This window comes from Crocodylus siamensis, chromosome 3 (genome assembly GCF_052110815.1).
Source record: "Crocodylus siamensis isolate JL-2025a chromosome 3, ASM5211081v1, whole genome shotgun sequence".
Taxonomy (NCBI): Eukaryota; Metazoa; Chordata; order Crocodylia; family Crocodylidae; genus Crocodylus; species Crocodylus siamensis.
The window spans coordinates 244,706,754-244,722,104 of record NC_143397.1 but is presented as its reverse complement, the minus strand read 5'-3'; the positions used below and the strand labels follow the sequence as shown (position 1 = coordinate 244,722,104).

Genomic DNA, 15,351 nt, shown 5'->3' with positions numbered 1-15,351 from the left:
TATTCAGGGGCTTAAAAGTTTTGTGGCTGTTCAAGTGAGATTTGATCTGGATTGATTTGTCAGACTTAGGTACCTAATTTCTCTCTAAATTAGTTAGGTGCTTTGCTGATTGATATACAGGCTGCTTTGCTCTGGGCCATGGGCCGAAGAAGTGAAGGATAAGAACCCGGCTTGCAACAGCGAAACCAGAAGTGAGACTTACAGTTTTGCTTTTGCCGTGTCCCTCCGACCCTGGTTAGTGGAGCTTTCTGGTTCATAAAGTGCCGGATAACGCAGCTTTGGCTGTAATTAACTTACTACTCTGCTCTTCCATATCCTTTACAATGTGTGGTTAAAAAAATAATTAAACTCAGGAACTTTTCAAGTAGAGTAAGATGCAGTCATCTCAGAATTAGGTCTGATCAGAAGGCCATAGTTTCACTCCATAGAATTTCTACAGTGACCTTAATGGACTGTAAAGTACCATACTTGTCAATGCCTGTCATCCTTTTTGCAAGCAGGTGATACACCAGATAACAATGCTGAGATAGAGTACTATTTAAAAATAAGAAAATAAGCAATTTTCCCTAATCTCTACCTTACCCTCAAATGTAAAATGCAATCACAAACAGTGCCAGTGGCAAGGATTTCTTAAGGTCATATCTAACTGGACCAACTGCGTAGTTAGAATAGTGTTAAAACAAGCTTTTGAATACAGGAAACCCTCGCTATTTGTAGGTTTGGCAGTTGTGGTTTCAAATATTCGTGAATGTGGAATCTGGATTTTAAATGCACTTTATACATCTGTAGGAGCTCTTCAGGAGTTTCATGCTTGCTGATGCCAGGCTTCCAGCACTGCGCTCCTGCTGTTGCTGCCGGAGCAGTGCTCCACCCCCTCCACAATGTAGACTGTGTTCATGAACGCAGTGCCTTATTCACGGATTTCACCGTTTGAGGTGAATGGCGAGGGTTGCCTGTACACGCCATTCTTCTACTGGCTTTTACTCCTTAGGTCTGAAGAAGAATGTCTTGCATTTGAAAGGTTGTTACTCTACCCCAGCTGCGCTGTGGATCCAATAAAAGATAGCACTCTAAGAAATCCTTGTGTATTGCATAATTCCTGGACCATCGAGGCTACAACATCACTCTAACATTATCATCACAAGTAGTAAAATTATGACTAGCTTTCTAGGAAACATGCATGTCTTTTCAGATAACTAGATTGGTTGTTTTCACTTCTAAATCTGATGGCCCTAAACTTCATATTAGCATTTTTATGCTACATTAACTGTAAATAATAATCACTCTGGATTCATCTACATGTGTGCTTTACTGTAGAGTAGACCAATTGGCTCTGCAGTAAAATGTCACAGTCTACCTGGGTAATGGTATTTAGGGCAAAGTAAATTAATTGACTCTGTCATAAGATAGTATTGTTGGGCACAGCATTATCTTAAGGCAGATTCATTAAGTGTGATTTAAACTCACGTGTAGACAGTGACTGTTGGGTGCAAATTGCTCCTGGTCAGCCCAGCCAGCATGGGGCCAAACCCTTGGCTCCTGCCTGCCCCTCTGTCCCTTGATGCCAGAGCCTGGGGCTGGCTCCCAGTGCCCCATGCAAGCCCAGGGCTGCTCTGCCCTTCACTCAGATTGCTGCAGTCCTGGGCACATGTGTAGATGCTGCACCCAGGAACAGTTGACTCTGGCTTGAAATGCTCCAGAGTTTGTGTCAAGTTAATTTAATTTGTAGATGCACCCTCTGAGAAGGAAGTTTAATAAGAAAGAAATTATTAGAAAGCGTCTGGGAAGCCTTAAGGTTAATATGTTTTATTGCAATAATTTATTAGTGCCTTGTATTTTCAAAGCTTTGTTCAAATGCTGTTTTACTGAGAATATAAAGAACATTGTCAATACTTTAAAAAATTTTTTTTGCCAATAATGGAAGCTATGGGTAATATATAAATATATGCATATATTTATACATGCACGCATAAAATATATATGTACCACTGAAAAGGAGTGTACTTTGCTTTCTCTCTCTCACATGTGAAGGCAGTCTTCAATGAGAGAGCTGCTTACCAGTTGTTGCTATAGCATTAATTTAATATATTATGTTTGCTTTATGTGGTTGTACAAGAGCAGAACCAGACGTTAGATTATTTATGTACAACTATCAGAGCTCTTGTATCTTGATTCTATTCTCTTTAACTTTAATTAATTCTGTCCTTTTGTGAAAGAGATATTCTGCAACGATTCATAGATGCAGGGAAGTGGAAAACATGATTAATTTCTTGATGCTTACAAAAGGCTGTCAACCCAATCATATGTACAAAAGAATATTCTTTTAAATTAAGACTACATGGTATTCAGTGCTATATGGGATTTTATTTTAAACATTTACTTATTTCAGCAAAGCCTTTTATCAGTTGTTTTACATGTTCCATTTAAACTTAATAATATATTTCTGAGTTCACTTGGACCAACATTTGAAAAACAGATAAATCGAGCATAATTCAGTATTTTGGCTAGTTTAAATACTTTTTATATTTATATTTTCCAGTTCTCTCAAAACTAAATAATTTGATGATATGGCAAAGAATATGGTGACTATTTCTCCTCCATCATCACAGCCATGCTTATATTCTTACTAGCCTTCAACTGGTTCCTTCAGTATGCTTCTCACATGTCATGATTTGCTATTGCAAACTCCTCTAAATGCTGGCTACTTAGCACCGAGTGCAGCATCTGAATTCTTTGCCTGCACTTTCCAATGCTGACTCTCACCTGTCAACAATTCCACATCCTCTCAAGGCTCTGATCTCTTCCTTAAGATGCACGATCAAACTGGCATCTTTCCATGCATTTCCTTGGAAAGCTTTAGTTTCTACATTCACTTTGTCCAATTTCATCACCTTACTCTGCTCTAAAATAGCTAACTGCTCTTTCAGATCCTTCGTGAGTTTAGTCTCCTGCTTCACCTTTTCTGACAGCTTCCTAACAGTCAACCATCTCAGTTAAAGCAGCGTCCTTCTTGTCTCTCTCCTTTTCTTAACTGACCACTCCAGCCATTTACTACAAAGTACTCCATACGCTAACTTGTTATCACTTCTCAGCCTCTTTCCAAAACACAACTTTATTCAACAGATACCGCCATGTGTATTTCTCTTTCAGTAATGGCTCCAGCCATTCCTCAAGTCTCAACAACCATAGCAATCTCATCTTTCTTCATGACAGCTCATGATGACCAGCCTAGCTTTTCACAACCTAAGCACTAACTTGTTAGTGTATTATTTCATTAATCAGTTAGCATAACATATAACCTAACACAATTTGGGTGAGTCAATTAATACAATTAGTTATACAAATATGCAAGATAAGCTAGTCAGCTCATTATTTTAATTAGGTGTGCCCACCCAGGGATGTCAAACTGTTGAGGAGGCTGTCTCTAATTAATCAATATGCAAATGAGCTGTTATAACAGCACTGACTGAGGCTACCAACCATCTTTCACTATCTCTTATTGGACTATTAGCCTACTGTTTGGTCCCAGTCCCACTATTGGCTAATAAAGAAATCAATACTCCAGTTAGTAATTAAGCCACAAGACTGTTTTAAATAAGAACAAATAATGAAGATACAGCAAATTAACGATAGAGATACAATGAATAGACAGTAACCAGAACAATTAGTAGAGAGATTAGAAAGCAAGCTCCTTTCTCCCTCTCAAGTGGTAACTGTGTTGGAGGCTCTGACAGCTGCTTCTGTGACAAGCATCCAGACATTGCAAGTAAGAAAGCTTTTTTTTATTTTTTTTTTTAATCTCAGCCACTCCACCCAGTCGCCAGAGCTTTTCCCTTTCTTCAGGTACTGCACTCTCTGCAAGGGACAGTGATACATTCCCCTTGTTTGGTGGTGTTGGTCCCCAGTAGTGGACAGACTATTCGAAACGTGTCTGAGTTTGTTCTCTGGGGAGCCTCCTCGCTCCGCAGCTAGAGGCATACGCACAGCAATCACAATCTATCACTTGCTGTATCACACCCCAGTCAATACAAGACCAACCCAAAGACCTTGAACAACACCATGGCACACAGCCTGGTCTTGCACAGTGCACACAACCACATCTGAGTCTTGCCCACCCATCTGAACCCACTCTCTCCTCAGGCTCACGCACACACCTCTCCTAGGGTGCAAGCTCTTTTTAAATCATTTGCTCATCCAATCACTCAGGGGTACTGTCACTCATCAAGCACTCCAGTCACACCTTTAATCATCTAGGACAAAGGTATTGAATGCTAGATGGCGTCACACCAGTTTTGGTGCCAACACAGTTGTATAATAAACCAACATTATACTGCACATGTTTAGATGTGGAAAAGAGGTCATTACCGCAGGAAGGTGTAACGTTCACCCCTTTTGGAGTCTCCTGGCTCATAGCTTACTGGGCACGTGCAGTTGTATAGTGTTTATCTCTTCTTTAGTGACTTAACTGTTATGCACCTTCACTAGGCAGGTCCAGGGATACGCCACCAAGGAGTCTACAGGGTCACTGGTACTAGAGTCTCCTAGGAAAAATGCAGCAAAAGAGAAGCACTGATATATATTTTTTATTATTATTATTTTTATCTTTTCCTGCTGTGGTAGCTAAATCATCTTAAACAACATTCATTCAGTGGAGAGAGAGACTCTTCTGTTGGTGCACATGTACACATGCTAAATGTTTTCTAGCACAGCTTTGTTAGCTGGGGCTGCATATTTTTTTGGTTCATGACCTTTGTTACCAGGACTACACCAGCAAAACTTTTGGCCTAAACCACCCCCAGAAGTAGTGCCAGCATTCAGTTAAGGTTGTTCACAGAATAAATGTTATAGTAAAAGTAGAATAAGTGGCAAGTAATCAACAGAACTGAAATGCTGTGAATGGAATAGTCATAGAGCTGACGAGTCCAAGAACTTAGTTTCATAAAATAATCTATTATCATAGTTTTCTAGGTGCTGCTCTGGATCACTGTACAAAGGAGGAAAAGAGAATTGTATAAGCCCTCTTAAAATACCAAAACGATGAAAGGAAACTAGAGAAAAGGGTATGAGAAAATCATAATAGGAGAGGAAGGTAGCCTGTTAGTGGAAATGGTGAGGTACATAGAGAGCAATGAGAATTAGCTTGAGTGATTCAGCTGAGGCTGCAGCTATATGGTAAACTTAGTGTCCTCAGCAGTGGTGCTCTTGAGTGTGCTCTGGATGGCTGTCTCCTAGAAATGAAGTGGTGTAAATATGGTATTGTAGACAGGCTAATTAGCTACAGGTGGGTGAATCTGTTCTGAATTGGTGCTAATTAGCACTTTCAAAATGCAGAGCTGTAGCTGCATTTCATTGATGAGCGAGAACATTGTTGATCTGAGGAAAAGTTAAAAAAAAATGGAGAAAATTAGGAACACAGCCCAGAGCATTTGATATAGACTTAGCAGAGTCACGAGTCATGACTTCACACACATTTGTAGTTGTCCGTGGCAAAGTGGGGCTCCCTGCCTAGCCACAGTGCTAGGTTTCCCACTTGCCTTTGGGCACCCCACCCACCTGACATTCCTGCCATGCCTTGTTTTTAATTAGATGTTAATTAAGGCAAGAGGCTGCCCATTCTTGCCCTGATGCCAGGGGGCGCTATATATGCAGCTCCATACCTTCCCTACACCACAGCCCATGCCTAACAGCTGGATGCCATCTGCTAATCTCACCAGCCCTGCACTGGGCCCCAAAATCCTCCAATCAGGACCCCTCCAAGATCCCTCCATTCAGGTGGCCTACCCTGCCTTCATTTGGCTGTCTGGCTCCCTGAAACCATTTCACCCCTTGGGCATAGTCCTCCTGGGACCTTTGGCCACACAGGACCTGGTCTCGCCTCCAAGGCCAGTCAGGACCCCAGGCCCTCAGCTCTGGGCATCCCTCACAGTGGGCCCCTGGTCCTCTTGACTGTTCTGGTCCTGGCCCCAGCCATGACCAGTCGAGGGTGTCCTACATCAGGCCTCTGCCACTAGCCCCTCCACTCTCCGTCTGGCCCGTACTAGGGGTTACCCACCTGGTTGTGGGAGGTGGGGTAACTCACACTGTGACTGGTGTTCCAGGGTCTCACAGGGACTCTCGCTCTCCCCCAGAGCAGCATGTCTTTGTGCTCTTTCTGTATAAACATATTGGGCACTCAGCCCTCTGATTTTCATCCTCCTTCCCTGGGGTTCCTCATCTCTGCCCCCTCACTTGGGGCTCCACACTGCACCCTCACTTGGGGCCACAGGGCTTCGCTCCCTGGTGGGCTCAGGTGGCTGTAGCCATGCCTCACCCCAACTACCTTTCCTTAGCGTCTTTCACCCCACATAGGGCTTGGGTGGCTGCAGCCATGCCTGGCCCCCCCCCTCCCTCCTCGGGGCCTCTCAGGGTCTTGCACACCATAAGGCTCAGGTGGCCGCAGCCATGACTGGCCCCTAACTACCTCCAGCATTACTCAAACCCAACCGAAGGTGAGGGCTAGGGTTAAGGTGCCCCTTCTCACCTTTCACCTGGGCGATCACTGGCCTGGCATTTTCTGGGAGCTCCTGTACCACTGAGAGCCCCACCAGGCCACCCACTCCCGGCAAGGTGCAGTTTTAGGTCATGCCCAGGACCAGGAATCTCTAAGCCATCTCCTACAGCTCCTGCCCTTACCTCCAGGATGTTATAGAGCCTTGTAGCCCAGCAATATTACTGCCTCACTCACTAGTAGGGAACTGATCTGTTTATATAGGCACCCAGGGATCTAAAATGGTTGCCACAATCAAGCACCTGCTGGCAGCTTGGCTCGGATCTTAAAGTGGCAGGCACCGACAGTGTCCTGCCACACCTCTCTGCCTTAAAATGGTACCTGGGGGAGGTTTCACTTACTGCTCCTCCAAAGCAGGCTCCCCTCAGAGCCTGTGAGAGCCCTCGAGTGTCGAGCACCCCCCAAAGGTGCTCTGCCACATTGTCAATTGACCAAAAAAGTGGCACCAGCATACTGTTATCCCATCTTGTTTCTGTTGATCTTGTATACTAATATTAAGATGACTCCATTAAATTAAGAACTTGGTTTCTCCTGCCCAAATGTAATGGCATAAACTCGTGTGTGTCCTTTCATTTCCCAAATGTTCACAAGTTGTTATAGCTGTTATTTCCACTTTGAGTCCATATAGTTTTGAGAGGCTTTTTCAGTTGTACATATATTTTTTCTTATTGTGATGCACGTAGACGTTTTACCACCTTTTATTCTACTTAAGCTTGGAAGTATAACGAATGTTAAATAGCCATAGGTTGTTTAAAATCATTTGCAAAATGCCCAGTGCGCATATCCACATTTTAAAAGCTATGCAAATAGTTTGTACCCACTTTAACTGTGATTGTATCGTTGTGGTGTTTATGAATGAGAATACACATGGCTGATGTATGATAACTTGTGTACAAGTAAGGCAATAGTGTACTTGGTCATAAGTGTGCTTGTACTTTTTGTGCATATGTTTGGTATTTTCAGACTGAAAAACCTGTAATTTAATAGTTATGTATCTTTTTTTGAAGACTCTCAGATAATGGCAGAATTAATATAAGTACCCATTACAAGTTTGCTAAATATGATAGGATCAGTAACTATGGTTTGTTTGTTTTTTTCTACAGCTGAGTTTCAGGCCTCATTTCTTTTCATAGAAAATTATATATATGACATAAATTCTGTTGTGTTGTGCAGGAGGCCGCTTATTCGGTAACTGCTACCACTCCTTTCAGCGCCTTAATTCACCTTTTGAGATGTTTCCTTTTCAAGATTTAAACTACCTTAGAGTTGATGAGATTGCAGCCCAAAATTCTTTGGTGGTTGTTATTCATTATCATTATAGCATTGTGAAGAAAAACCTTGTATGAATATGAGAAGGCAGAGAATGTATGCATGTATTTCATTTCACTGGCGCATTACTCAAGACAGCTTTAAAGATATTCATTCCTGAAGACGTCAGCATATGTCAGCTGAATTGCAGCAGCATAGTGTTCAAGGGTAATAATCAGTTCTAATATCGGTGAGTCATAAGAAGGATGGAATTTGAAAGAGTGCTGACAAACTGTATCAGGTGAAAAATACAAGTAACTAGCTCATGTTCATGAACATTCCTCCCACCTACACCACCAACACTCCACAAAACGTGATCAGTTGCCGAATCACATTTTAGGGCATTGTTTTTAGAGTTTCTTTACAAATAAACAAGAATGCTAGTCTAAAATCTGGGCCTAATGGAGCCCAAATTTGCTGATGATCCCTGTGGAATATTGCAAAGCCTATTTATATAGACAGGATAGTGTAAAGGTGAAAAAGTGGACTGTGTTCGTTGTTTCTAGTTCAAGGCTGATGATAGATCTAAAGGAAGGAAATTCTATGCGACTCTAATGAATAAGGTATCTGTATAAGCTGCTCTACTTTTGCTAGGAAAGTTTTTTGGGTTTTTTTGTGTTTTGAAAAGTGTCTAATGCAGGGGTGGGCAGTTACTTCCAGCGGACGGCTGCTTACTGAGTTTTGGCAAGCTGTCGAGGGCCACGAGACAGGCAGCCCAAGGCAGATAAATACTAATTTTCCAAATTTTTTAGGGGCCCCGCGGGCCGGATAGAATGGCCTGGCGGGCCACATCCAGCCCCCAAGCCACATTTTGCCCGCCCCTGGTCTAATGTATATAGACTACATAGTGTCCATCTATCATCTCTATTTCCTTCACTTAAAAAGTAGATGAGAATGTATTCTGTAATCCTTGTTGCAAGAGTTTGGGTTCATCAGGTATTGCCTCTGCCTTTGTGTGCATGGATTTATAAATGTTAAGATTAATAAACAAAAATTATGGTTTTTATATTTAAGTTATAGTTACTTAAACTGAAAATATGATGAAAGCCCCGATTTTAAGGAACAGTGTTCTCAGGTTTATTATACTCAGTCAGAGTGAAAAATGATTGTGATTGCGTGGAGCACATCTTAGCCTGAAGGGGTTCTGTCCTGTTAGCAAGAAGGAAAAAGTCATGGCTCCTTCAGTGTTTCCCACTTGAGGTTATGGGCAGAAGCTGAACAGAATTGATATTTATGAGAAGGAATCTCACCTGTGGAGGGCAGGGCAGATTGGATAACCCATTTCCTCCAGTCATGACCTGTCTTATTGGGCATTGGCAGAAACCAAACCCCATACATATAATAGTGGAGTAAGATGGGTTTTGTGATCTGCTAAGGATGTAAATATTCCTCCCCTCTTTTCTTTGAGGCTGGGTCACATCCCAACACACACACCCCTACCTTGCCCCCGCACACAATATACAAAAGTAAGACTTTTTAAAGATATTATGCAATCACTTCTATATATACTAATGCACACAGAAAAACATGTTTTCTAAATAAAATATGTTATAGTAGATGTTTGATTTTTAGTATATGATTTGTTTTATCTATATTTTGTTAAAATGACTTCTTTTGAAAGATTTTGTGTATGGCTCTCAACCTGCTTGGTTTAGCATCATTCTTGGGGAGGTCTGACACCCTGGAAACCTGCACTGATTGGTGAAGGGCAATGGGGCAGGTTGTTAGAGGGGTCACAACCCCTCACTACCTGATAGGTCATGCCTGTGCTTCATGGTCTAGAGCAGCATTCCCTCTAAGCTGTGTGGCCGCGCTCATGCCACACTGCCAGGTGTGCATGCATGGCTGCACACGCCGTGCAACTTAGAGAAAATTCGAATCTAGAGGGCAGATATTCTGGGGCCCCAGGGGCAGATCACGCATCATGAAGGTAGGCAACATTTCCCAGTCAAGGTGTGGAATATGTGATGGGAGCAAGGAATTCTGGGACCAACATGACAGTGAGCGGGGTAAGGTTTGGTGTCAGGGTGGGTGGGCCTCCTATGTCATGGACTATGTGACAGGGAAGGACTTCCAGTTCCAAAACTGCAAACTCCTTTCCCAAAAGGAGTACTTCTGGGGCAAGGGAAGGGACTTCCTCTGGCGAAAGTCAGGGGTTGGGGGCAAGACTTCCAGTCCCAAGATGGCAGTCAAGGGGCAGAGCACCTATTAAGGGTCAGGGCGTAACAGTTTGACAAGGGGTGTATACTTGTAGCCCTCAACATCTCACCAGAACTTGTTAAGTAGCCCTTCAGCCGAAATAATTGCCCACCCCGATCTAAATCATTCCCCAAGTAATTGCCGAGTGGGGAAACTATAAGTTACATACTGTTTTCTGAATTTTCCTTATGCACCAGTTTTGGGTTATTTTTAATTTCACTTTTCATATTTTCCTACATGTCTATAAGTTTACTATCATATTTTAATGCTTCTTTTGCCATGCAAATGCATGAGGATTAACATTTTATGTATTTGATTTTACTGCTGTTTTGGAACGTGTTTGTAGTGAGTGTAGCTACAAGGTAATGAAATAAAATGTGGTTGCAATAACATGTATAGATTGTAATATTTATAGGTTGCTCTAAGTTCAAATGATGCTTTTTATTTTTAGCTGCAGGGTTTAAGCCACAATGTTATCTTCACTTTGGATTCTCTTTTGAAAGGAGACTTGAAAGGAGTTAAAGGGGTAAGTGTTCAGTCCTGGAAAGGAAACTCAGAGTTGCCTGGGTGTTTGCTTTACTTTCCATGTCACTAGGCTGTGTTGTACCCCCTCATATTTGCTTGGAATTAAATTGAAGTGTGCATGAATAAAATTCCATACATGTCCACTAAAATTAATTATGAATGTATGTCTTAAGATATATGGGAAAGGAATACTTAAAAAGATTCAAAAGGAGAGACTTTAAAATGCTATTTGGTATGGTCTGAAAGAGAGATTTTTGAAATGCTGTTCATGACTTTGAAATTATATTAATTTTAAACATTTAATTAAAAATGTAAACATATTTCATGTGCATTTTCTGTTTCTTTAGGATCTTAAAAAGCCATTTGACAAAGCCTGGAAGGATTATGAGACCAAATTGTAAGCATTTCTCATTTGTTATAATTCATACAGATAAGCAAACTTTTTTTATAACATTGAAGATTAGACATTTCATGTTTTAACTTTGATGATTAAGTTATCCTGAAGATGTTTGCCATTTATCTTAGTTTTTGTAGATGAGTCGGAATTATTTAGCAGGTCCCTACTATGCCTAGATATTCAGTTTGATTCAGGAATGTGTAATTTACCATGGGTAAGTCGGTAAACATGAAGGATTACAGAAGGGTGTTCTCTCAATACCATGCACATCGTGTTAAGCATATTTCCTCAGTGTTGACAGAAATTCCCAATTTTAAGTGTTCCATAGAAGTTCAAGGGTATGCCTCTGTTCTCTGGCATGAAGATGCTTTGTTGCTCTTTAAGCCCTGGATATCCCAATTTTAACTGTTGTTTTGAAGTTGGAAGATGTATATTCACACTATCACCTATGCAAATGAGTCTAGTCATTACAGATGTCATAAATTTTTTGCGAACTTGTGGAACAAGTCTTAATGAGAAAAAAAATGTAAATAGCTTGTATTACTCCATAGTCATCAGCAACTTGTAACGTTACATAAGTTTGCCTAACTACAAAGGAGCAATGATTTTGTTTTGATTTTTTTTTAATCAAAAGCGATGTTTCCAAATGTTCATAGTAACAATTTTTTTTGTTTGAAAATATTCTTTTTTTAATTTAAATTAATTGTAAAAATAATATTGAATATTTTGCAAACATAACTCCACTTAAGCTTTCAGAAAACTCGGTCTGATAATTTCAAGTGCTGCAAAGCCGTGGCAGTAGCTTTATCATCCATCTCTGTGCACAAATCAGCCACTCACTTAAGCTTCTGATAATCTGTTACAGTGTATTCAAGGAAGGACTGGAATGCTGTACTGGCATTGGTTGTAGTGTTATATTCAAAATTCAGTGATTCTAACTGAGTGTGACTGTAGACAATGAAAGTCAATTATTTAACTTGATAGGTTAAAGTATTTTAAAATAATTTTGAATAGTAAGTAATGGTGATTTTTATTGACAGCTTCTGTGTGAGAGGATTCATATTTTAATATAAATACATTTTAAGGAAGCATTGGAAACCTTATTTATTGTTTCATGTTAAACTGTGTACTTTCTTGTTTACTCTATTTATTATATTTACTTTGGGTCACTATTTGTTGCTTATATATAAACAAGAATCAACCCTTAAAGAAAAGGTTACAACTCTAGACACACCATTAAGTTATTGTGACCTATAAGTGATAAATACCTAATCTTGGCAGTTAAGTAGTATGTTTCAATATCATAATGAGTATTAAATCATTATAGTCTAGTAAGTGAATACCTGCATCTTCCAGGTGAATAAGTGAAGGATTAAAGTTCAGGTAAAAATACCAAATTTGGTTCTGGTGTGTTTGGTCACATCTACATACTTCCAGTAGTTCTGCAGTCAGTGGTGGCTGTTTCTCACTGGATATTCTCAGTAGCTGTCTAGTCTGTATATTGTCAATGGAATAGTTGACTGTATATTAGGATTGGGTGGTTGGTTCCTGTGATACCTGTGCATAGGAATTTTTTGATGATGTACAAGACAAACGGAACCCAGATTGCCAATCTGCTTTTAGACTGGATTTACGAGACTGACCAGAAGAATAGCTTTCTTGTTGCAAAACATTTTTTTTCCTATAATGTAAATAACTTTATGCATATTAACTCAGACAAAACAAGAACCTTATGTGAATTGACATTTTAAAGAAAAAACACAGTTTAAGTAATTTGCCCAAAGAAAAAATAAAGATCGGAACCAGAATTAGAACCGCAAAATGTTCTAGTCTACTAACTGACACCCTACCTAGATTAAAAAAAGGGAGAAAAAAGGAATATATCAAGTTATGTATATGCAAATAAAAATATAGGCATTTGCCACAATTTAAGGTCTAGGGTTTTTTTGCAGAGGTAACTGAACAAGTGGAAAGTGGTCCCTCATCATTGAAGTTCTGAACTTCAGAAAATAGAAAGCAAAATGTTCTTTGTTTTTGCAAGGCACCATCTCAATAAATACACAACGCTTTTCCAGACATATTTTAAAGGTTTCCAAAATACAGCTAATGTCAGTTTTAAAAGTGCTAGGAGATGAGGGAACAATTTGAGAAGAAACGCAGCAGAACACTGCTGTCCCAGGAGAAAACATGAGTGTATGAAGGTTTTCTCCAAGAGCAAAAATGGCTGCCTTAGGAGAAAAATCAGGAGCTGGCTAGAATCATAGCTCAGCCCCTGGCACAGATATTTGAGAACTCCTGGTGCGCTGGTGAAGTGCCCAAAGATTGGAAGAAGGCCAATGTAGTGCCTATCTTCAGGAAAGGGAGGAAGGTGGATCCGGCAAATTACAGGCCCGTCAGCCTGACCTCTATCCCGGGGAAGATCCTAGAAAAGATTATCAAAGATTATTCTTAACAGACTGGCTGATGGCAACATCCTGAGGGATAGCCAGCACGGGTTTGTTGTGGGTAGGTCTTGCTTGACCAATCTCATTTCCTTTTATGACCAGGTGACCTATCACCTGGACAAGGGAGAAGAGATTGATGTGCTATATCTTGACTTCAGAAAAGTCTTTAGTCTGGTATCCCATGATCACCACTTGGCAAAACTGGCTAACTGTGGCCTGGGCCCCACCACAATCCACTGGCTGGGGAATTAGCTCCGCGGTAGGACCCAGAAGTTGATGGAAGCCAATCATCATGGTGCGCTGTGACCAGTGGGGTTCCTCAAGGCTCTGTCCTTGGGCCTATACTCTTTAAGATCTTCATTAATGACATAGACATTGGTGTCAGAAGCGGACTGGCCAAGTTTGCTGACGACACTAAACTCTGGGGTAAATCATCCACACCTGAGGACAGGAGGGTGATCCAGGCAGACCTTGACAGGCTCAGAAGGCAGACAAGAACCTGATGGTGTTTAACACTGAAAAATGCAAGGCTCTCCACCTTGGGAGGAAAAACCTGCAGCATGCTTATAGACTCAGCAGTGCTATGCTGGCTAGCACTACAGATGAAGGGGACTTAGGGGTCATGATTGGCCACAAGATGAACATGAGCCTGCAATGCGATGCTGCGGCTAGTAAAGCGAGCAAAACGCTGGCTTGCATCCATAGATGGTTCTCAAGCAAATCCCAGGACGTCGTTCTCCCTTTGTACTTGGCTTTGGTGAGGCTGCAGCTGGAGTACTGCATCCAGTTTTGGGTTCCACAATTCAAAAAGGATGTGGAGAAGCTTGCGAGAGTCCAGAGGAGAGCTACGTGCATGATCAGAGGTCAGGAAAACAGACCTTATGATGAGAGGCTGAGAGTCATGGGACTCTTCAACCTGGAAAAGCGCAGGTTCAGGGGGTGACCTGGTGACTGCCTATAAGTTTCAGGGGTGCTCACCAGGACCTGGGGGGAACGTCTGTTCACCAGATTGCCCCAAGGGATGACAAGGTCGAATGGTCACAAACTCCTCCATGACTGTTTCAGGCTGGACATAAGGAACAACTTCTTTACTGTCCGAGCCCCCAAGGTTTGGAATAGACGGCCACCAGAGGTGGTTCAAGCAACTACTTTGAACACCTTCAAGAGACAGTTGGATGCTTATCTTGCTGGGATCCTATGATCCCTGCTGACTTCGGCCCCTGGGGTGGGGGGCTGGACTCAATGATCTTCTGAGGTCCCTTTCGGCCCTAATGTCTTTGAGTCTATAACCTGTGAACAACCAAGGTTAAATTACTCTTTGGAGAGTTTCTCCAGAGGGGATGGAACCACAGTACAGTCCTTCAGCATTCCAGGGGCCTTTGCTCCATCTTCCCTGGAGACACTGTCACTCACTGGACTTGGCTATTCAACCCAAGCAAGCCAAGAACTGTGAACACACCATCTTCACAATCCTGTATTGTGTTATGGGAAGATGCAGGTAGTCTGGGCAACCAATCAAGTCTACCTTGTGCCTTGCTGCCATCTGGTGCCAGGCAGACTGAGAGAGCCTGCATAGCATGCTGCAGTGTGTATACAGGGACTCTTGGTGCTCAGCATCAGCACTGCAAAGTCTGCTTTTCAGGGACTAAGCATTTGAATGTCTGTTCAGGCTACTCCACAGATAAGTTTTTCCTTCCAGGAGAACAAACTCAGGGAAATTCCAGGTCATTTGAATGCGTGTATGCAGCCTTTGTTTGAATACAAATAGAGTAAATTTACTGCATAAAATTACCGAAGAGGAGCACTGAGATTTGTCCTCTTGGTTTGCCTTAGAGTGTAAGTCAGGATGCATATTACCAGTCTGTAGTTTTAGCCCTTTATATTTTTGTCTTGGAATATTTTCTTCCCTGTAGAAAGGAATCAGTAGTTGT

General features: G+C 41.5%; 1 protein-coding gene across 3 annotated transcripts in view; it reads left to right on the top strand.

Moving 5' to 3' along the window:
* Positions 1 to 15,351, top strand: part of ASAP1 (ArfGAP with SH3 domain, ankyrin repeat and PH domain 1) — a 296,405-nt gene that overhangs the window by 177,463 nt on the left and 103,591 nt on the right. For all 3 annotated transcript variants that reach the window (XM_090040654.1, XM_090040655.1, XM_090040656.1), the window contains 2 exons: positions 10,506 to 10,580; positions 10,927 to 10,976. In XM_090040654.1, coding sequence (XP_089896780.1) covers positions 10,506 to 10,580; positions 10,927 to 10,976 — 125 coding nt within the window. The remainder of the gene's footprint in view (positions 1 to 10,505; positions 10,581 to 10,926; positions 10,977 to 15,351) is intronic.